At 34.8% G+C, this 25,375-nt stretch overlaps 1 protein-coding gene across 2 annotated transcripts; it reads right to left on the reverse strand.

The window, feature by feature from the left end:
• Nucleotides 1-810: 810 nt before the first annotated feature.
• e4f1 (E4F transcription factor 1) lies at nt 811-24,052 on the reverse strand. 2 transcript variants are annotated; one of them, XM_073942157.1, is made up of 14 exons: nt 23,910-24,050; nt 19,868-19,974; nt 17,271-17,361; nt 16,002-16,150; nt 15,798-15,918; nt 15,260-15,573; nt 12,151-15,171; nt 9,847-10,071; nt 7,814-7,928; nt 7,513-7,730; nt 7,241-7,439; nt 4,381-4,544; nt 1,682-1,744; nt 811-1,572 (listed from the first exon to the last, which is right to left on the reverse strand). In XM_073942157.1, exons 7-14 carry the CDS (start codon nt 12,367-12,369, stop codon nt 1,222-1,224), a joined length of 1,554 nt encoding a protein of 517 aa, XP_073798258.1. In that variant the 5' UTR covers nt 12,370-15,171; nt 15,260-15,573; nt 15,798-15,918; nt 16,002-16,150; nt 17,271-17,361; nt 19,868-19,974; nt 23,910-24,050; the 3' UTR covers nt 811-1,221.
• Between the last annotated feature and the right edge of the window lie 1,323 nt (nt 24,053-25,375).

Below are 25,375 nucleotides of genomic sequence, written 5' to 3' on the forward strand. Positions count from 1 at the left end.
TATATGATAGGGCCCAATGTGTATTACACTTTGATAATAATGAAAAATCTTTCTGGAGCATCTACATAAACAAATTATAAGAATTTTGGAGCAAATTATGATTAATTCAGCTTGTTACTGATGTATTATACTGTCATATTATTAAATAAACATAGCCTTTATAACCTACGGTGAAACACTTTTTTCCAAAACATTCATTCATTCATTTTCTTTTCAGGTTAGTTTCTATATTAATCAGGGAATGAACCGCCAACTTATCCAGCATATGTTTTAAACAGCTGATGCCCTTCCAGCTGCAACCCATCACTGGGAAACACCCATACACTCTCATTCATACACACATACACTACAGGCAATTTATCTTACCTAATTCACTTATAGCACGTCCTTGGATTTAAGGGGGAAACCAGAGCACTCAGAGGAAACACATGCAAATACGGAGAGAACATGCAAACTCCACACTAAATTGCCAACGACCCAGCTGAGGCTCAAACCAGCGACCTTCTTGCTGTGAGGCAACAGCGCTACCCACTGCGCCACCTATTTCCAAAACAACAACAAAAATCTATTATGTGATATATATTATCTGATGATCTGTTCCACTAAGTTAGCAGTTCTCAAGGTTTTTGCTTTATTACCCCCTACTCATTATCCAGGTCTGCATGTAAAAAACAGGGTCTAACTGTCTTCACTAAAAACTCAAGTTGATTGTAATTGATTGTTTTATTATAATCCTATTTTTAAAACTTTGTTATAACACCCAAAATCAAAAACATTGAGAACTGACCAATGAATGGAAAAACACAGAGGTGCATAAAAATATATTTAATGTTTTGTACTTTCATTCCCTGCCAGATGTTCTAAAGGCCCTGTTATTGGTGGCCACGTGTAAGATTACATATTCATGATGAGTCGATGATAGTCGTTTATAATTATATGACATTCAACAGGAGCAACATGTTCATATGTCAGCGTCACTGCTATAAAGGCTGAACATACAAAAGAAACGTATTGTTTAATGTCTGAAATTAAAACAAAAACGACATTACGCCCTATTAATTCAGTAGCGTTTCTGTTAAAAAGTTTTTAATACTGAAATGATGTGTAACTGTATTGAGCAGTGCAAAACATGTAAAACAAGGCCTCCCAGAGAACGGAAATGCTACACCAAGGCTTGCAATGCAACAAATAAAAATTTATAAGATAACTAAAATGTGCATGTCAGACCACAACCACAGTTTGGATTTCCACTTCTTCAGGTGAAGCGATGACGTACTGCTCTTCTTGCTCGATTGTTTCAACGTTTTCGGCTGTTACCATGGTAACAGTGGTGTGGGATGTCTCATCGGTATCCTCTGTTGTTGTGGTAAGGATAGTGCCATCGCTAATGGCGTTTGCGAGTGTCATCGCTACCTGTTCGGTCAGGCTCTCTGGTGTGGCGATGGTGATTGTGTCTCCAGAGTCTGAGATGCCTGGAGTTTCGTCCGCGGTGACGTTTCGAACGATGATCTGGTGGCCTCCATGTGATTGGCTGACGATCTGCTGCACTACTTTCATGATGTGACTGTCCATCTGACGTGAGACACATGTGCAATGTGGTTATACGCCAAAACGCTTGCAAACATTTAAGCTTAAGTGCAATAGAAATTTCAATGATAAAAATGAAAACTTGAGAAATCACCTGCTGCTGATTGTCTTGAATTATTGCCACTTCTTCTCCTTGAGCTGCTTCCTCAGCTGGAGCCTGCAAAAAATAGACCACAAATACATAAATAAACAAATCATTTCAAAAACTAAGTGTTCTGATGTTTAGATCAATATTTGGCTATTATTGGCAATCCATTTTATTTGTTAGCGTTGCACAATATATCGTTTCAGCATCAATATCCCAATGTGCGCATCCGCAATAGTCACATCACAAAGATATGCAATGTTAAGTCTGGATTATAGTTGACCTGGAGCTACAGAATTGTCTTTAAACACTGTGTTTGTATGGAGTTTATATGATTTATAGAACAGTTTCGAAAGTTTTTATTACTTTAAATATTGGCCTTTGTTTCTAGTTCTTGATCTAAGAATTTCTGTACCTGAATACTGTTAGACTCCTCAGAAAACCGTCAAACAGAGCTATTCAACTATCTTGTGAAACTATTCATATCGCAATATTTATCGCAGAAAAATAAAATATCGCCTTATCAGATTTTTCCAGAATACTAGTAATATATTAGTTAGGGTCTGAATAAATAAAAAAAAATACATTAATAGATAAAAATTATATAATAAATTATTTTGTCTTTTTATTAATCAAAGAATCCTAAATGAAAAAAAAATGTGCTACAGCTTCCACAGAAATATACAGTATCACAACTGTTATTAACGTTGATAATGTTAATAAATATTTGCTGGGGGAACAAACCAGCATATTAGGCTGATCATGTGACACTAAAGACTGGAGTAATTATGCTAAAAATTCATATTTGCCTCATATGAATCAATTACATTTCTTTAAACATTCAAGTAGCTACATTTTGTTTTTAGTTGAGCCCACACTTTTGGTACTATAAATTAGGGTTGTATTGTAGTATTGTGATACTATGGCTCCAAAATAATGCAGATGCCACAGTAGTTTGTGAACGATAGTATCGTCGTTAACAGTCTATCTACAATTGATAATGTTGCATGTGGAAAAGTCACTAAAATACTTACACGTTTGTACAGTAATAGATCATTTTATTTCAATTGCCTGTGGAGCCCTTTAAGGTTGCAAAACTATGCCGAATTCACACCTCTCATGGTAACCTATTGCACATTTTCTAACGCTTCAGTTAGAATCTGAATCTGTTCATTTCTGCTCCCGTCAATATGATTTAGTAGCTACAACAACCGCGACAATCTCTTTAAAAGGGCGACACAACCAAAATTAGAATTACTTGCCTGATAAGACTAAAACAATCATTAAATACAAGAAAAACGAAAGAACGAATACATTTTAGGTAAAGTGATGAGCAAAGACTTTTCTTCAGTAATAAAGGACTAATTCAATTCACGTAAGCCTATTATAACATATAAAATAAAGTATTTCAGAGAATTTTCTTTACTTTATGGATTTGAGTTATGAATTACATTATCGCAATACTACTTGGTATCATGATACTTTAGCTGGTATAGTATCGTAACATGAATGACTGGTATCACGACAACTATAAATAACATTGAAGATCAAATACATTGCAGATATGCATGCAGTGACCCTAAAATTAATTGTGTCTTGGTTTAGTATTTATTTATTATTACTATCATTGTTGTTGTTTTTGTGTCGTTTTGGACTTTTTGATATTAATTGATGTTTCTTCTCTTTGAGGCCAACTCCGCCTTGCACCTGCCGCTAATCAGGATTGTCAGCTTTATAAGCGGAAACTGAGTGTGAGTTTAGGTGGCTCTTTGTTTTCCAGCGCGTGTCTGACTGATCCTACCCGATCTTTACTCTGTTGAGAGCATGACCCGTACTTGCTGAGAATCTTTATGTATCTAATTGTCCTGATGACGGTCTGAGAAATCTCGTGCAGCCGCTGTTAAGGAGCCATGCTGGTGGTGTTGCTGTTTATTCGATTTTTTGTTGATCTTTGTTTTAACTATGTATTTTTGTATGTTTGTTTGTTTAATTAATTATTTTGATTGAGTAATATTGGTAAATTAATTATTTATATTTTTGTAGCCATTTTATTTTGATAGACACGTTTTTGGTCTCTAAATAAATAGAGAATGGTATATTTATGTTGCAAACCGCTTCCTAGACGAGCCTTAAAAAAATGGGGTTCGTAACAGTTGAAATCAACAATTGAATCAAATGACCACAGAATACACACAAAATTGGTCTGATTCATTATTATAAAAATATGTTAAATGTATCTTTATCCATTTTAAATAAATGAACATTTTTCTTGTATTAATTTTCCTGTCATTACATTCACACCAGCAATATATCAGCTCTACGGATACTGACAATTCCTATGAAAAAAACTTAATGATATAACTATTATTAATATGTAATATGCACATATTACTTGCCATTTAAAGTGATTGTTCACCTAAAAAATTATATCTTTGTCATCATTAGCACCCTTCACCTGTTCAAAACCTATTTGAGCTTCTTTCTTCTGTTGAACACAAAAGAAGGCATTTGGAAAAATGTTGGTTGACAGCACCCATTGAAATGACCCTACTGTGGAAGTTTATGGGCGCCATCAATCAGCCATTTTATAATATCTTCTTTTGTGTCCAAGATAAGAAATGCATAAATGTTGAAAAGCACATGAAGGAGAATTTATTTTTGGCTGCACTATCCCTTTAACAAAACATACAGTAGCACACAGCATTTACCCCGATGATATACTCCTGAGTGTCAGCCACGACTGAGGAAAACTCCACCAGCACAGCGTGAGGGTCGTCTGATACAATGGTTGTGGAGACACTCTCAGTGGTCACTTCCTGCTCCTCAGAGTTCACCACATGTTCACAGTCCTTCAGCTGTGCAAAACAGCCTCCTGAACAAGACACAAATACAAAGTTATTAACAAATAAAGGTCTTAAAGGAGTCTGGAGTAATTCAATCTTTTTTTTCCATCATCTAATGCAATGGTCTCAAACTGGAGGGTTACAGCTCTGCATAGTTTAGCACCAACCACCTCCAACTCATAACTGCTTAATACAGGGTCATGGAAAACCTGGAAAAGTCATGGAATTTTAACATGGCATTTTTCAGGCCTGGCAAAGTTTTGGAAAAACAGAAAAACCCATTAAGTTTTGGAAAAGTCATGGAAAACAAAAATCTGTATACTGTCCTTGGCCAATCACATACTCTCACATTATTAGTGCGGTGTAAGCATTATCTGAATCAATTTTACATTAATATAAATATAAATTGAAACTAAATAGATTGTTGTGTGTTTTATGATAAGCTGTAATAAATTTGAACATGCATTGTTTTTTTATCACGCATATGTAGACATTGCATGAAACATTAGGTCATGAAAATGTACTTGAAAGTCTTGGAAAAATCAAGGAAAAGTCATTCAAGTTTAGTAGTAAAAATGTGTATGAACCTGTTAATAGTCTCTAGTAGTCTTGAACACCTTGATTAGTTGGATCAGCTGTGCTTGATTAGGGTTGGAGCAAGAGCTGCGGACCTCCAGTAATCCAGTTTGAGACCTATGATCCAATGTTTAATATGAATCTAAAGCCCCGACTGACATAAAATCCCCTTTTTCATACTCAATTTTATCCCATTTACTGCAATACAGTTTTAAACTTTATGTAAAGACAAATTTGCAGGTCAGAGGGTGAAATCTGGAATGCAGTGAAATATGAACATACTTTGCGCACGTTTGCATTTCTGTTCTCCTGAATTTGCTAAAGTATGAATGACGATGGAATGAAAAGTATAGGTTGACTATTGACTGTCATCAACATAATCAAAACTTTGCAGAAAAAACCTGTTGTACATGATCTACTACATGTTTTTTAGTTGTTGTTTTTTTGTCATATGGCAAAACAGTTTGACTTTTTTATCAGGTAAAATCTCTCAAGTGTCAGGTCAACCAACAAAAACAAGAATATCAAGCTACATGTTAGATGCAATATTGGATATTTATTTTTTATTTTGCCAAGAAAAAGGAGAAGAATATTTGCATGTTTCATAGCATACACTGTAACCAATGAATTAAAAATCTATTTATTATAAACTTTATGGCATTGCTTGCTTCACAGATTATATACAGGAATCAGAGAATAAAATTCAATACCATTTAAGACCTTTTTAAAGACTCTTTCCATACATATTGTAACCTTATAACCACTTTAGGTTTCATCCGGAAACACTTAACTTACAGTATACACTAAATATTAATGTATAAACTAATCCAAAACTAAAACATTTCTCATATACTAAATAAAAATATATTACATCTAGCTTATTCAGCAGGTTGGCGCCTGCTGCATGATGTAAAATCTAGCAGGATTTTATTGATTTTATAAACTACACAGCATTCTAATATTCACAAATTTAAGTTTAATCAAAAATGTTATCAAATTTATATCTTGCAAAAATAGCATTTAATCAAAAACTATAGCTGTGTCTCATTTTAGAGGCTGCATCCTCCAAAGTCCTTTGAAGTCCATACAGGCTGAACCGAGCATTTTGAAATGAGACAATTTAGCCTACAGAGGACGGATCTCGTCACCAGGCAAGCAAAACAGCTGCTGTTAATAAGCGCTGATAAAATTTGTAATGACTTTTTTTTAAGTGATTTTAAAACTTATTTTAAAATAATCTATCTAAATCTATCTAGCGATCTAAAAGCAAAACAAGGTTTATAAAAGCTGCAAATTTATTTCCTTTGATCCATACATGTACACATAAACTGTCTATAATCTATAATCTGTCTATATCTCTTTAGTAAGACATGCCAAAGTCTTTGTTTATGTTTTATTTATTCATTTATTTTTTAACGTGTTTAGATATCCAAGTAAAATAAACGGAATTCATACATTTAAACTGGAGTTTTCTTTTAATAGCGTCCTGCCGTTATCAGCGCGCAATGATTCTTGGGACGTTCGAGGCCGTGAAGGATCCACCGGTTGTGTCCTTCATTATCTAGGAATGATAATTCTTTTGGGGGGGGGGGCTCAGACCATATATGAGTTTCTGCAGATTTTGTGTGATGTAGAAATTAAATTAAAGAGACAGTTGTTGTTTAACTGTATTGGTTATTAATCATATAAAATGTAATTGTAAGCTTGGCAAGTAGTTTTAGAGAATTTGATGTTTCCCCATTCAAACAGAATTGCCGCCAAGTGAAATGACTTGTCTTAAAGGGACTTTGATTTACTACTATTTAAGAGCCCTAAATCTCTCTACATTGATTTATTAACTTTTAATATTTTTAAGACCCCGCAGACACCCTGCTTCAATTCTTGTAAACAGCAAATCTAAAGAACCATTGGACTTACAAAGCCCTGGAAGTACTGATAATAAAAACAGTTACTTGTTCAAATTGTAATTGGGTCGGCTTTGAACATATGAGCCAACCAATAAATCCCTTTAAAACTTTTAAAACGCACTCACATTCAAAACTCTTGCACACCCTTAATCTTAATATGCCAGACAGCCTAATACATGCTTTTTAGTACTGATGTGCTTTAATGAATGCGAGTATAATTCGATTAATTCACACTGACAGACCTTTAGCTCGCAGATGGCGGTTCAGAGTTCCATGCTCAGCGAAGCCCCGTCCACATTTCGAGCACTTGAATGGCTTTTCTCCAGTATGATGTCGGATGTGACGCACTAAAGCGCTCTTTTCCCTGAAGCCACGGGAGCAGTGTTGACACACGTACGGCTTATCATCTGCATGAGTGCGATGGTGGACTTGAAGAGCATTCTGAAACAGGACAGAAATGATTTTAAGATAATAACATATAAACCTTTGGACAGTTTCAGCATATTAACCTCACCTTGGTCTTGTAGCTCTTGTCACAGAAGCTGCAGTGGTACGGCCTCTCGTCTGAATGCGCTCTCATGTGTTCGCGCACATGTCCGATGGCTTTAAACTGCTTGCCGCACTCTCCACATTTGTAACGGCGCTCACTGACGTGTGTCTCCATGTGTTTCTTCAACACATAGCCTGTCAGGAACTCTTTCTGACATGTTAAACACTTAAACGGCTTGTAACCTTTGAAGGGGAAAAAATAATCAGACATAGCGCAATTTCTAACACAAAGTGCTGTTAGAAATCAACTCATGAACGAGGCCTACCAACATGCCCTTTGACATGGACCCTCAGGTAGTTCAATGTCTTGAACATTCGCTCACAGTGGGGACATTTGTATAACTTTGACTGGACAGGTTCTACTTCCTTCACCGATGAATCCTATAATGGATAAGAAAAGGGTTAAAGTAAATTCCCATGATCAACACTGACATGTAACAATTCATTTATTTTTTAATTTATTAAGCTTAACATCTACTTCAGTTGCACATTATCACTCATAATGCAGGCATGCTCACTCACCAAAAAAGGTTTTAAAGGTTGATAAATGACACTAGATGCACACACTTTCAACTGGTGTACGTTTGTGCCCATTTGGGCAAATAGTTGTTAGTGTGTGTTGTATTCTTCTTAAATGTGCTTACAAATCTGTTGTTACGACTGAAGTTTATTTATTTATTTATTATTGCGAATTGTATTCTGTCTTTTTCTTTGTCCCGCCTTCTTGTTGTTTTTCTGTTGTCTCATAGGCTCCCATACCGGCATATCTTGAGTTCTGATTGGCTGCTGGTCAAGGAGGCATGTATAAAAAGGAGCTTCCGGCAGAGTTCGGGGAGCTCATTTCTGCTGCGTTCGGTGTTTGGAGTGGAGCTCCTGGGTTTCCCTCACCCCTCCGGCCGATGACCAAAAACCAATTTTGTACTAATGTTCATCATACGTTACAGTATTTTGAGAGTTTGAGCGTGTAGGGGTGGCCTGCCTATTTATTTGATTTCTTTTGACTATGTTTATGTTTAGGGAGTAAGGTAAGCTTTTTTTTGTATTTATCTTTAAATAGTAATAGGTAATTTAGAGCATTTACTTTATAGATTCTTTTGTTTATTATTTTGGCCTGTGGTCACCCTGAAGAGATGCTCATTTATATTAACCACATTTTTCTATAATAAATCTATTCATATATGCTCTCGACTGAGTTTCTGAGTTTGGATGTCGACCGAAGGAAGTCTTTTTTTATGCATTAGGTTTTTGTTTTGTTTGGGAAATCCACCACTCCAACACATTTGTTTTTCTTCGTTTATTATGCCCATGTTGTTTCCCCTAGACTTTGGGCGTAATACTGTGCACATTAAGTAAAATCTAAAGTATGCTAAATTGTTAAGGTCATTTAATTATAAACTAACTTCATCTGTCTTTGTGTGCCTCAAAAGGATAAAATGTCTTTATATTATATATGTCAGGGTTCATACTGCAAAGTCATGGAAAAGTTTTGGAATAACAAATAAACCTTAAATGTTTTGGAAAAGTCATGGACATTTGTTTAACAAATCGTCACCTTCGAATTATAAGGTTCTATCTGCGTTCTGAATGATTTTACAGATATAACAATAAACATAGACTATATAGATTGTCACATGTTTTAGATATGCTGTAATAAATTAGAAATTTATATATATTTTCTCAATGTACATTTTTATTATTTACCACATGGACATGGACATTGTAAGAAACATTAGGTCATGAATATCTACCTGAACGTTTTAGAAAAGTCATGGAAAAATCCTGGAATTTTAGTAGTAAAAATGTGTATAAACCCTAATATGTTCATAAGCTAAATGTGTATCAGTTGAGTTTGATGACTCAGACTCAGATTCAGCTTTATTATGATATACTAATCAAGTCAACTTAAAAGATTATCAACAATTATTCAATGTTGAATAATCACTGGCATCCCTAGTTTAACATCTGTGTCAACCAGAAGTTGCTGAGACTTTTATTTCAGTATGTTGATGTACTTTCTGCTGAAACTAAACAAAAGATTTTGTAGGGGGCTTCTTTTGGCATTCCCTCATAGGAAACTAACAGTAAGAGAGGCATGGTTAAGGATATTGTTGCTGAAGCCATCAAAATGACATTAATGGAGAAGGTAGCAAATGCAGAAGCAAATAGTTTAGACTTTGATTGATCTCTTTTCAGTGGATTAAATTGCACCGAGTAACTGTTCACCAAAAGAATACCAATATGCTCTAGTAAAGTAAACAGTCTTATATGAACATTTAAGTCTACACTTGGTGAAACTCACCTGCGTTTCTTCAGCTAGGGTTTCGACACACTCTTCTGTCACCTGGATCTCAGTGATTCTGGTTTCAGTCTCAGGGGCCTCCAGTACTGCTTTAGGTGACTGGGCCTCTGCCTGCTCTGCTGCCTCCGTGGCTTCGGTCTCTAAAGCGATGCCAGAGTTGATGATGGCCTGGCAAATCAGATTGTCCGCTTCAACCACAGTTGCAGTTTGAGGCTGAGACACAACCTGTTACAAATGGAAAAACCTCATAAGACTAGTGCAGAATCTAGCTACAACTTGTGTTTAAAGAGCCCATATTATGGGTTTTTGAAAATTCCCCTCCATGTAGTGTGTAACACAGCTCTAAGTGAAGTGAAGTATCCAGCTAAGGCTTAAATCTGTAAGAGTACAGTGTTTAAAACGGTTGATTCATCTAAAAAATAGTCGACTCATAGTGCTTCAAACGAGTCGACTTAATACCGAGTCATTAGGTGTTTCGCCATGACGTACGAACGAAACCAAGTTATTCACGTGCACGCGCAAACCCGGGAGATTTCAAACCTGAGGCCCCGCCCTCTGACGCAGAAACCCAGACACACACACACACACACACACACACACACACACACACACACACACACACACACACACACACACACACACACACACACACACACACACACACACACACACACACACACACACACACACACACACACACACACACACACAAACCCACAAACACACGCACACAAACATGCCGGTCGATTGAAGTCACACTGCAGATGGATATATTGAGTCTCTACCCAAAGATGAAACATCAACATTATAACCAAGCAGTTGGAAACTTCTGGAAGCTACATGCTACAAAGGCTCAAGGATCAGTAAAGAGTAACTTACTGCTGGACGTCAGGATGGGTTTCTTCCTACCTTTCTCAAGTGTAAGTACGTGCGGTTAAAGTTGTTGCCTCGTTGACTCTAGCTTGCAAATGTATTTAGTTGTGATGTGTTACTTGTAACCGCGTGTACTGTATCAGGTTAACTGGCTATATTCTGTTATCACGTGCTAAGTCACGTTAAAAACGTGACGCGTGCTGCTTGGTTTACGAAGCTCCGTGGACGAGGGTAGTGTGTGTGCGCGTGCGCTGTCATCCGGTCCGGAGGTATGTGTGTGTGCTTGTGTGTGTGTGCGTGCGCGCGTTGTCGTCCGGAGGTGTGTGTGTGTGCGCGTGCGCGCAAGGACGAGGGCAATGTGTGTGTGTGTGTGTGTGTCTGTGTCTGTTGAAAGAGCAGAGTGAATAAAGCTATGTGATCTCCTCGACAGTTTTTGGAGTTTTTGCTCAATAAAATAGTAAGTCGTCTGTATTTTCAAGTCCATCATCTGTATTTACATTGACCCACTGGCAGCTAAAATCCACGCCTACACTATCGAGCGTGTATGAACTGTGATTACTTTTATATTGCTGATTAGCTGTTTGGCTTTTCACTCTGACTGAAGGCAGTCGACCAATCGCAACAGGCTGTCATTGGTCCGATCAGCGCAGATTAGCTTCGCGCTAAGAAGGGGTTTGGGAACAAATGAATCACTGGACGATTCATACGGGAGTCGCTGGGATAATTAGGTAAAAATAAATGCAGATTATAAGACCATGAAAGTGTTTTTTGACCTTGCATGCATATTAGACTGTTGTTGGAGACCCTTACAACCAAGATATGACCCTATTTCATGTATAATATGGGCTCTTTAAACTGTCTGTGTACTTTTCAAACATCTGGAAATGTCCTTTAAATATTATAAGCAAGTTCCTTGAAAGATGTTTTGTTAAAGACACAGCATGGCTACTTAAATCATCTTCATAATGTAAAAGTTTGCAATGGATGCAACAGATATCTAATATTTTAATGAATGTTTACAAAATTAATCATCTGATGTGTTATAATTTATTTTATAATACATTCATTAAAAAAAATAATCTTTTACAAATTTTGGCCCGAAAATGTAAAGAAATGATCCAAAAACTAAAACAATAATGCTTAATAACAACTTAAAATTATACATATTAAAATTATAAATATGCTTAAATATATTATATATACACATATATATTAATTTTTCTTTTTTTTATGAAAATGCAAAGGTAAAACAAAATCGGACCAAAAAGAAAAAAAAGACCTGCTTAAACACATCCAAATATGCCAAATTCAGTCCCCAAAGAAATGCAAGTTATTAGTCTAAATAGTTTTTTGAAATGGTTGAAGATCAATTCGAGATTTGTGAATCAGAAATGTTTGTAATTCATACAAGTCTACAGGTTTCATTCTGACCTGTTGCACTTCTTCTACCACCTCGATCTGGATGATCTCCTGACCAGCTTCCACCACTCTCACAACAGGAATCTGATCCTTCTCAGGTTCAGGAGACGATGGTTGAACTTCTGCAACAATACCCAATAGTGAGCTTGGAAAGAAATTTAAAGGAAATTTCCTTAAAATGTTGATCAACAACAAAGGTAATCTTGGCATACAATGAAAATTCTTGTTCATCTGCCGACAATTTCTTTACACTCGCTAAGGGCTAGGACACACCAAGTTGACAGTCGGATGTTTGGCTTTGTCGATCAGCGTCGGTCTGGCTAGTTGGTTTGGTGTGTCTCATGTTGGCTCTCATCAGATTAAAGTCAGAGCTCATTGACCCGATTCAGCATGTCAAATCAGCACCAGCTAAAGAGAGAGTTATGACGTATTATTCAGAAATGAATAAGAGTGCAAGTGTGACGTAGTGAAGTGACGTAGCAAGTAATCAAGAAGGAAATCGTCTGTAATTTTTCTGCACTTCTCAAATATTTGCAAACAATATGGTTTACTAGATTATCAGACATATCTGCAGGATCGAATCCCTCGGTGGTCAGTGACAATATATGTGATAGTTATACTAAACATTGCTATGTTTAGGTTTGGTTATGTCTCTGGTTGCGAATGACAAAACAGATACCGTGCCTCGCGAGTGGGGAAAGCGACGTCCTCCCAACCATTGGTAGAATGCAGCTTTAGAGTCAGTTGACTGTCTTCCGTTTGGTGTGTTCACGCTTAGCTTTTTAGTCCAAATAAGAGTAAATGTGAGCTAACGCGAGGCAACAAAATAGTTTGTTTTCTTTGACCCTAGATGTTTAGCATCGGCTTGTGTGTGTACCTGCCTTAAGAGTGTTTGATTAAAAACTAGCCTAAAGCACCATTTGATGTTAAAAATTAGCCTAGAGCGCCATCTACTGTTAAAACTTAAACTTGAGTGCCATCTGTTGTTCAAAATTGAGAACTGCAATGTATTCCAAAAATCGAAAAGAAATAATCATGACTCACAAAACTGGAACTATTATCCCAGACCTAATATGCATAGTGATTTTAAGCTTATTAAAGATTTTTAAAAATGAATGGCATCTTACTAGGTGGTATTTAGAGTTTAATTATATATCATAATTGTCGTTTCCAATGTGCAAGCTTACATTGTTGTCAGTATGCCACCAAAAAAAAACAAAAATCGAAAACACCTCTTAATGGTCTACAATTGATTGCATAACGAAGCCTAGAATGCATTTAGAGGGACCTTATAAATCATATCTCAATAAGTGACCCCGGACCACAAAACCAGTCATAAGTGTATTTTGTATATATAACTCATCTGAAATATAGTTTGTTAGTGTAAGACTTAGATACCACAAATATTTTGATGTCTTTGAAAATTCAAACATGAGTTGAAAACAGAGATAATCGGCTCACAACACAGCAGGTAGGAATGCTCAAAAACTAGCTCCCCTCCTTTCTTCCGTTTACAGTTGAAACATCTCCTGAAACACTCTTTGGTCACTCAGTCCCTTTCACTCTACTCACACAGAAAGGTCATTACAAAATATGAATGTTCTATATTAATCCAAGTCACTTTATCTATCATGTTTGATATCATTTGAAATGTCTCAGTGCGACTCGTACAATGGTCTCATTCCCTCAAAACCACTGTGAAGGGTGTGCCTTTCCTATAGGCAGAAACTCTTTCACTAAATGCAGTTGCCTTTTGTTATTCACACCCCTTTCCTCAAGGAGATTATTGGATTGACTACTTAAGTTAAAGTTTCTAAATGTTTGGCGCGATTCAGTTATCTAGATCAGCCCATGGCGTGGAACTTTATGTTCCATGTTATGTATATTTTGAAGTCAGGTATGCATCTTTTAATCTTGGATTTATCTTTGAGAATTTAATATCTTGTATTGATCGTTTATGAATTGACTGAACAAATTAGCATAATATACATTTACCTGGCTAACAAATTGTTATGGTTTGAATTATTCAAACAGAGTTCGTGTTATTATCTCTAGTAGATTACGTCCATAAAACCACAAGCCACTGTACAGGTTAGTAACGGACTAAAACACGGTAGACGGAGCAGCGTGGCACGCTATATGATGTTCTTAGAGCTCCGACTAACACATTGGCATTAATTCATGTATACTTATACTGTAAAAGGTTATCTAAGGGGATAGACCTCCATCTCTAAACTTATAATACTATTTGGATTGTATAGTAATTACTCAAAGTTATTAATAGTTAAAGTAAGATTGGTCTGCTTAATTTTATAGTAATGATCATAATATGACTGAATAGCTCTGTTTGATTTAGTAGATAACAGATCTATGGGAACCGCATAAAAAATATCCTAATCTGAGTAAGTAGGGCTCTGCCTTTAAGGACAGCAGTTAATTGCACTGTTTAGTGACCAAGACTGACATGCTTGTGTTTAAGAGATTGTATACTCAGCCGGTACAAGACTAAGGATGCTATAGAAATCCGAATGAACAAGAATAACATACAATAATGAATCTAAGAGAATATTCAAACATAATCTAGAGTAATGCAAAAGGAAATGAAATAACCTTATTAATGTTTTTTAAATGGAGTCAGATAAAACGAGGATAAATATATTATTACTCTAAACCACCTCATACTAAATTGGAGTCAGATATGAGTCAAGTTTAAAGTAAATCAACATTGTGCACTGGAAAGATCAAACACGCAGTGAATCTTCATCCACTAGTAGACAGTATTGTACAGTATTGTACTAACTGGCTGGACCTTACAGTAAGAATAAGACAATATTTAGCTGAGATAAAAAACTATTTGCACATCCGAGTATCTGAGGGTTAAAAAAATATATATAAATACTGAGAAAATGTTCATTAAGGTCATCTAAATTAAGTGTTTTGACAAATTTACACTAGGAAATATACAAAATATCTTCATGGAGCATGGTCTTCACTTAGTATTCTAATGACTTTGGCATAAAAGTAAAAAAAAAACTATAATTGTGACGCATACAGTGAATTTCCATATGTTGTCAAAAATGTACATTTGCAACGTGAGACTTGATTTGTGGTCGAGGGTCACATATGAGCTTTGCTTTTTATACCTGTAAATTGTTACATAAATCAGAACAAAAGCACGCTCAACTAATATACTTGGGTGTTTTTGTCAATATCGCACAAACCTAAAATATATTTATACCCAATAAGGGTTGTTCAAGAAAGCCATGTTGGGATGTGAATTACCTTTTCGAATCCCATCCTTGCTGACAAGTATTTCTTTACACTGACTGTAGCGAATCTTCTCAGTACAAGGCGTGAGAGACTTCAGATGCCTAGTTAGAGCACCAGACTCTCTGAACGCAAGTCCACACTGATTGCAGCGGTACGGACGCTCGTCTGACAAAGAAATACACCAAACTTGATAAAAACCCAATTGGTTGAAAGTGTGTGTACATAATAAAGCTGCTGCATTATCATATTAAACAAATAATGAACAAAGAAAATCGGCACAATAGTGACAGTCTGCCAGTTTTTGTATGTTTAATAAAAACACCAAATAGCCATCCCTACCCAGTAGACAGTCCAGTATAATGACACAGTCTCACAGAGCTTAGACATACCCGTGTGTCGACGTTTGTGTCTGATTAACGAGCCCTTGGTCCTGAACGCTGTTTCGCACATTTCACACACAAAGTTCTTCTGATCGCTGTGCGTGAACATGTGGGTTCTCAGAATATTTGTCTATAAACAGATCAGTTTTACAGACAAAGTGAGTTTTGTGTGCTTATTTCCTTTCCTTATTTCCAAAAGATTTAATATCGTACCGTTTTAAAGGTCTTTGCACATATATCACAGACATATCGCCCTTCTGTGTTTAGCTTCCAAACCACTTTTGAAGGACTGGAACTTTCATCCTCGCTTGTAGAGCGGCTTCTCTTTTTGTCTCCAGATGCCACCTTTGCATGTTGCTTCTCTAAAGGAATAAAGAGAGTTAAAAAAAATGGATCGGTGAATCATGTTAAAAATAAAATAAGCTGATCTCCTTGAAGAGTTGATACTGTATATAACTATGGTGAGCGGATCATTTTTTGGCCTTGTTTGCATCTGGTATTTTTGCTGATCTACAGTCTACATAGCATTACATACAGGCTATAACAGCGGCTAAATGTTTAAAGCTTTTCCACTTATAGAGGTAGTTGAAAATGCATTCAACCAAGTAGATTTTATAGTTTAAATATTTGGAATGTGCTCAAACAGGCACAAAAGACCATCTAATCTCTGTTTTAAGTTCTTAAAACATTATGACGTGTAAAATGCGCAGGCCATTTGAGATGCAAACTAAAAGGCAACAGTGCTAACCACTGAGCCACCATGGCAATCCTTCAAAAATTGCAGTGAAGGTAATTTTTTTTAGAAAAGCACAATGTATTCTTGCCAGAGTAGAAGTAAAAGCTGCTGCTCTGTTTTATGTTGTCTTGTTTTGCATTCTATTAAATGCATAAGCGTATTTATACTGTAAGCCTGGGCAATAATCGACAGCAATTGTAATGTAAAGCCGGTTCTAATAAACCTCCAGCACATGCTTTCAGATGGAGCAACATTTACTACACAAACCTATAATACACTGATAAGCTATGCAAAGATTGATTTAATCACATGATAATGACATTGAGATAATGGTTGTGTGATAATGGCAGCTGTTTGCATCGCTTTTCAATGAGCTAAATCTCAGTGTAGTAAATGCTGCACTTGAAAATATCACATATAGTAACATTTTTACTGCAAACTCACTTCATAACATAACATAACATAACATAACATAACATAACATAACATAACGATGTTAAGACAAAGAAAAAGGTCTATTATAACTGCAACATATACAGTAGTCAACATTTAAATTGGATCAAATGCTTTTCGTAATTGTCCTAAAACAAGAATGGGTGGGTTTCAATAGTTTTAGGACAACTTTGATGAAAGGTCTTTGATGAAAGGTCTTGTTCCACTTCTAATGTTGACTATTGTAGTCCTCGGAATATCAATAACAGAGATATTTAAATGACTTTGATAGCAATACTGTAATACTGAAGTACCTCCGTTGGCAGTTGCCGTTTCATCAGATGAACATTCATTTTCACTTGATCTCACCTCAACGGAGACACCTTCATTCGGGACGACATTAGTCTAAGGGACGAGACAGAAACATCAGCATTGGCAAATCAGTTTTGCATGACTGTTTAAAGGTTTGGGGTCTGTCAGATGAAGGAGGTTTCATTTATTTTATATATATATGTATATATATATATAAGTAAAGAACTTTATTGTCATTGTAGTTGTACAACGAAATTTGTTTGGTAACTCACAGAGACCAGCAGCAACATAAAAAGAGAGAAAAACAAACAATAGACATAATACTAAAATATAAGAGGCAAGATAAAGTATACTAAATGTAATAAGTCACATAAAAACCAACAATAGACATAATACTAAAAATATAAGATGTAAGATAAAAATATACTAAATGTAATAGTCACAGTATTTACATTATGGCAAATGAGTGCAAACATGAATATCCATAAATATCCATATATATATATTTATATATATATATATATATATAAAAAGAGTAAAATTTAAAGCTAAGCTTTCAAATATGCTGATTTGCTCCTCAAAAATATTTCTCATTGTTACAGTTGAAAACAGTTAAGCTGATTAATCTTTTTGTGGATTTGTTCAGAATGAATAGAAAGTTTTTAAAAAATGATCTTGTCAGGCATATTTCAAACTAATTATTTGATGAAATATTAATAGACTTTGTTATTAAAGTGCAGACCAGAACACTCAATTGTCATTTTAAATCTTTATACTTTACTACTATCCTTCAAATAACAAGTGTTTACTTTTAAGACACTTTTAATCATTTAAAATATTAAAGAAAATATAATAAAATTAGGGATGCTCATAATAACCGATTAACCAATAACCGAAAGATTACGTTAATAATATCATAATAGTAATAGTATCAGTAGTAGTATCAGTTAATTAATTAAAATATATTATTATATATATTTTTAAAGTTTGGCTGCATAAGGGGCCGATCACAACGAACACGTTTTTTGTTGAGAGGGGAATCTTTTGAATGGTTTACTAACGGCCTGCATGCCTTACGTTTTTGTCGTTGCACGCAGTGTGCTCGCAGTTAAAAAAACTCAACTCTGAGCGGAAAAAGCGCGTTACGTCAGTCGCACCTTTTTCATTCTTTAATCAAATAAAAGCAGAAGTGGAGTTTCCATTGATTTAAATGCATATTTACCATGGAGCGATCAATTTGAGGTAGCCTGCTACTTTTATTTAATGGTAAAAAAAAGAATTCGACAAACAGTATATGCCGGTTCTTAAAAAGGATTTAGTCAGTGTTTTCGTTTTGTAAAGTAAACTTGTCATTTAAATGAAAAATATCTAGGGCAGGACCATTTTTTTTTCTTTTCATTTAGTTTATTCTGTTTTTCCAAGCTGTTGGAAACGCTGCAGGTGCTTGAAGATGTGCTGTTGTTCTGATGTTCTGTATGCTTTTGTTCACGTGTTAAACTAAATCAGTATTTTAAAATGCAATATTTAATGTGTCAGACACAAAATTGACAGGCCTTTTTTTAAAATTAAATAATAATATTAATCTGACAAGTTAACCATTAATATTCGGTTAACAGGCGGCAGTTGTCAGTTGGCAAAATTAACCAAACTGAGCATCCTTAAATACAATCACTGATTCTTTGGCACATTTTATAAAGCTCAGAATAAGTATGTGATCTAAATTTTATTAAATACATTTTATTAGAGTGATGATGGAATCGAACATTATTTTACTTTCACAAATGTTATTTAAAACAGACAATTTAATATGTTAATATGATAATATATCTTTTTTTGTATATTATAAAGTTATTTGTACTGTATTAGTGTTTACAAAGCCGAACAAGAGACTAAGGCTGCAAATTAGCCATTAGCTAGAAGCCTATATGTGAAGCATTGGCTGATTTAAACTGTAGCAATGTTATACTGCATTGTCCTTGCAAAATAGAAATAATAATAATTATTATTATTTCTTGCGCATATAAAAACACTTTAAAATGTAGATACTAAAAATGGGACATCTCATATACTTTTGTTATGGATAAAAATATTTATGCTAGGTTGTTTTGAATTTAACCTTAAAAAAACTATACAATTTATTAATTATCACACATTCATTACACTAATTCATTTCTGAATTATACATACCCACTGTACATACGGCTGTAATTATGTTCATATCTATCTACATACTTCTAATTAATAGCAACCTGTACAGTATATTCATCTATTGTTAATACAACCTGTATATAATTGTTTATAGTACATGCATATATAATTATCACAATAGTTTTCTATAATTGCACTTTATAACTTATACCTTTATCCTGCATTTGGTGCTATTGCACTCCTGGTTAGACCTAAACTGCATTTCGTTGTTTTGTAACAAATGTGTAATGACAATAGTTGAATCGAATCTAATCTAATCAAGCATTTTGGGTGTTTATGGAAAAAAAAGCCTTGCTAGAAAACACAACTCACTTCACTAGTAGTATACACTCAAGTCATCATATAATGAAAGTATCCCCTACATGAGAAATTATAATAGTAACAAACAAACCTGAGGGTCCTGAATACGCTTGCAGCTGCGGCTGAGTTTATGTTGGATGAAAGCATCCAGGGCAGAGAACTCGGCCAGACATTTGCCACATTTATGAATATCCTCATCTGAAAGGGAACACAAAAATATTGACCTAACTTCAACAGATCATATATTTAGAAAATAATACAGGGCTCAACAATAAGGACTGCCCGAGGGCCCTGGGCCAGCATGCCAGGCACTCGGGACAGTAGACAGGATTGTCACTGGCCCGATCTGTGCTGCCTTGTCACAAAAGTTCAATTTGCTTGTGACTATTTGTCAATTGTGTATGAATACAGTCTTAGAATCAAGAAACCGTTTTGGTTCCTCTTATCTGATTGGATGTTGTGAGCATTTTGTTTTTTTGTAACTTGGAAAAAACCAGTAGAGCGAAGTGACGTCAACATCAAATTATGAGGCTAAAAGGAGGTCTTGGAAGCAGACATTCACGTGGGTACAACGCAACGGTTTGCTCATATACATTTATTAACATTTTTTAAAATTCTAATTCAAAACATTTTTGACACAATATTTTGAATGTGGCTAAGAAATAGCTATTAACTTTTTCCTATTTTTAATAAATTTATTTATTTTGGTGGGGCCAGTGAAAATATTGGCAGGGCAAGTAAAAATCTTTACTGCTGGCCCAATCGGGCCAGTAGAAAAAATCCTTAGCGTTGATCTCTGTAATACTGCACATAATGAAGTATTTTATAAATATAAATAGATTTATACAACTTTCATAGACCTACACACTAGATATCGAATTCAGACCCTGAGCATGTGTCAATTGCGCCGCCACATTTGTACAGTGCTCCCGGGACATATGTCATTCGACCACACTAGTCAAGAAGACAGTGTGCGGGACTTTAGCTATTAGATTTAACAGATAGGGAGGATAATATATTTATATGCACACAAACACACGCTCTTTGTCATACCCATGCGGTCACGTATTCATCAATGAAGAAAAGTAAAGTTAAAATGATAATTTTCGTGATTTCGTGAAAAATATTTGCATACCGAGTTACTGACCAACGGGAAAACTTCCGATCATAAATATATGTGTATAAATCTCTTTCTCTGAATGGCCGCAGTCCTCCACTGCACCTTGGTCCTGCATTAATTTCAAAGCAGCGCTACCCTGTACTAAAATGGCAGCTTTATTGACGCGCTCCTTCTAATAGACAACAATACCGTAGGCGACATCTAATTTAAATATCTATGATACTTTTAGTTCAATATTAAAAGTAAAACACACTATGTATCATTTGTGCATAAGATGCATAAAACGCTATCCATAGAATAATTATGTAGTCTTTTAAAATAAGAAATATTAATTGTGTATTGAGAGCACCTAAAATGCAAGCCATTATACTTTACACTAAGAAACCATGTGCTGAATCACTTAAAACAGTAGTAATATTTTTTTACTTTTTAAAAATTTATTTATTTTCCTTCTTTATTAATTTAATATTTTTTCCCTTTTTATAGTAATTTAAGGTTCACTGTTTGGGCTTCCAATAACTTTTCTTCCCTGTCGTAGACCTCTTTCAGCACGGTTTTGAATACCTATTTCTATTTGTCTATTAACATTCCTCTATTTATTTATTTTTAACTGGCTTAATTTTACCTTTACTTAACCCTAAATACAGATTTGGCTTATTGCCTTTTTTTGGTTTGGAAATTAATTGTTTTAGTATGTCCTTGTCATTACTCTTTAGTTCACTTCAGCACTATTATTAATAGTAGTATTTAACAACCTTTATATTGGTTATTACATGTATATCTATTTACTTTCCTATATGCTGGTTGTCTATGGCAGTGGTTTTCAAAGTGTGGTACGTGTACTACTAGTGGTACGCAGGCTTCCTTCTAGAGGTAAGCAGAGGAATCTATGAATAATTAAAGTAAAAAAATAAACACTTTTACCCTTTGACGCGTACGATAACACTGATGTGATCAGTAAACTGATTTTAATAGGCTATATCTTTTATTTTATTTTCAATTTTCTAATGTTTGTTATATATTCTATCATTTGAAGCTAATTTCCTCCCCGTATTTGTAACGGTTGTTGGGGGGTATCCTGTACTTAGACTTAGACTTAGACTTAGAAAACTTTATTTATCCCGCAGGAAATTGCTTATGTAATGACTGCCATAACACACAAAACACAGAAACACAAAACCACAAGACAAAATAAATAAATTAAATAAGTGAAATAAGTCACATAAATCCAACCAATCTATAAAAGGAAACAGCCACAATACATAAGCATACAAACTATTATATAAGATATTACACTTAAAAGAATCAGTGGTAACTAATACTATTAAGTCATATATCAAGTAATGAAGATAATATTAACCAAAACCAATAATATTCCACAAAAAATATTTCAGTAGTAAAGTGATTCAGCACTCATTTAAAAAACAATGATATTGCACTAAAAATATTTAAGACCCAGTAAAAAAAACGTACAAATATTGCACCTAGTAGATTATTGCACATCATAAAACATAATGCACAGACTTCCACACACTAAAACCCGTAATAAGTAATATATGGCACGAGCAGCAAGGTATAGCATAGATTACTGTAAGGGTAAGTGATTGTATTTTTAAATCCAAGTGTTGACAGGTATGGTTTAATGACTTGCTTTTCTGACACCCAAAGCCTACTCTAACGTGCAGTAAGCAGATCTAACTTCTAATTTAAATATGTTATTCAAAATCATATTCAAAATACACGTTAATTTTTAGATGTCATAGTTATGCAAATAAGTCATATATACATGCAACATCTATTTCAAAATGTATTAATGAGTTTTAATGTGAATATGACATATAGCTTATATTTATGATGTTTAAGTAACATTTCTAGGTTTTGATGAAAAGGCTACTATATGATAATACTTTACATTTATATACAGCAGTTTTCTTTTTACTTTTTAAGAATAGTGCCATTTTTATTTAACTTTTAGAAGCACATTTAATTTAAACTTTTTTTTTACATGTAAGCACAGTGTTAATGTTCAAACTATTTATAATGTTTAAAGTGGCTGGCAATAATAAATATTCTCAATAATAGTAATTAATCTGCTTGTTTGTTTTTTTTAACTGTGCAGAGCTGTAGCTGCTTAATTAGGCATGCAATGCTACTGTATTTCAATACTGCTCATTATGGTGGTACTTTTATGAGGTGGTACTTGGTGAAAAAAGTTTGAGAAGCACTGGTTTACGGCATGTTTATCTGTGTTGGAAAAATACAAAATAAAAGAAGAAATTTGATGGAAAACAAAAAAACAGTAGCAATATGAAATATTCCATTACAATTTAAAATAACTGTTGTGCATTTAATATTTTATTTTTACATGTAATTTAATTCTGTGATTCAACGCTGCAAGTTTAGCATCATTATTTCAGTCATGAGCTTTCAGAAAAGTGATCATGGTGCATTTATGGTTATTAGGAAACAAACAGATTTGTAATATTAAACTTTTTTTTAAATAAACAATACAATAATATAGTGTTTATTAGTGCATTTGGGAAATGCTAGCCCTAAAACTTATTCCTAGAAAAAAGAAATATGAATAATAAAATTAGACTATATAAATCAAAGTTCAAAATGTAATTTCTCACACGGGATCTTAAAATAATAGTGTAATCTTAAACTAAACACATAATAGGAGCTGATATGCTGTTGTGTAAATGACCATAGTGAGTTTGAAGAGTTGTGATTTGATTTTTCATTAAAATCTACCCAATCCCAACACTCATATCGTGATATCTTTCTTCATAATATCAAGCAGTCTCATGAAAGAAGAACATGTTTGGTCTGTCAGGTCTTCATCCAGTACAGAGTACAGACAGATGCTAAAGCAGCATTAGCAGCCTAAACATGCTAAACAGCCAAAACACACTGCAGCTAATGGAGCCTCTGCTAGCGAGCCAAATAAACGGGCCCGTGCATTAAATCGCGTTTTTCCCGCGTGACTGTGTCGCGTCTCCCGGTTTTCTACCTTCGTCCCCGAGTGTGGTCTGGATGGTGATGATGTTGCTATGCTCCGTTTGGTCGGTAACTGTTGCTGCCGTATTATTATTTTCTTCAGTCATGTCGTTCCAAGCCTCCGTCTCTGTCGCAACGCTACAGCAGGGAAAACATGGCGGATTTACGACCTCGTAGTCATAACAACAAAAGGGCGGCGAGAAGGCGGAGGGAGAACCAGAAGGCGCAGCACGTCACCGTAGATTTAAAATAAAGGCGCGCTCATTTTCTCCAGCCTAAAAATAACTTAATAAATTAAAACACTCACTCTGTTTTAAAGGACTTGTTATGACACTGTCACTGTATCATAATTGTCATGTTTACAAGCCTTTTTGCATACCTGCACAACTCTGGTTTGCACTCACTGCCATATGCCTATAATCTAATTGTATTGTTCACAAATTGTTATTCTTTACATATATTAGACTACGTTTTATGTATATTTTTAGACTTTTAGATTAAGTTGGATATATATTTTTAGATTACATTTGATGTATAGTTGTATTTATTGTAAATTCTTTCTTAAAACTCTACCTTTTGGATTAATATTATTATGTTAGGCACCTAGGGTCTGAGAGTAATGTAATTTCAATTCTCTATATGTCCTGTACATGTGGTTGAATTGACAATAAAGCTGACTTTGATGAGCTAAAAATAAGCTAAAAACTATTATAAATGTTATAGAAATCTTTTAAATATTTCTTTAATATGTTCACATTTAAGCTACAATATTATACTTTTTAAGCACTATTGTAATAAGCTATTTTGTTATTAGAATATTTAGTTATACTATTTACTGTGTATACTAATATAATACATAAGCATAATCAAACTGACAATTAAAATGCATTATCTATAAATATATCTATAAATCTATCTCACTATGTGTGTGTGTGTGTGTGTGTGTGTGTGTGTGTGTGTGTGTGTGTGTGTGTGTGTGTGTGTGTGTGTGTGTGTACATAAAGTAAACCAATGCATAAGTAAAAACTGTTTAAACAAGAGATGCCCAAACTAGAGAAAAGTTCCCAAATAGCAAGAACATTTGAGCCAAATGCGCACATGTGGCGTGGGTATGGCATGGCTGAACAGATATGGGCCAGATTATTACGATTTGCCATAAATTCAGAATAGGCGGGAATGTTCTTCTGATTCACAGCTCCTTTTGCAGTATATGGGCCAGTTAGCAAAATACACATACGTGATGTTTCATAAACAAATTTCGGGAGGAGCACGATCAGTCTTTGAAATGGCTAATTCATCACACACAATCATTCTATTATCCAATCAGCTTAAGACCAAACCCCTATAAACAGTCAAACACGTCATACCTCCGTTTTCTCTTGACTTCTGTGTCCCTCCACCACCCTAACTCCACACTATTAAACCTGATAACTATTTAAATCTGAGGGGGGAGCGTTCAGGAGCCAGGCCAGACCCTGC

Source organism: Danio rerio, chromosome 3 (genome assembly GCF_049306965.1).
Source record: "Danio rerio strain Tuebingen ecotype United States chromosome 3, GRCz12tu, whole genome shotgun sequence".
Taxonomy (NCBI): domain Eukaryota; kingdom Metazoa; phylum Chordata; class Actinopteri; order Cypriniformes; family Danionidae; genus Danio; species Danio rerio.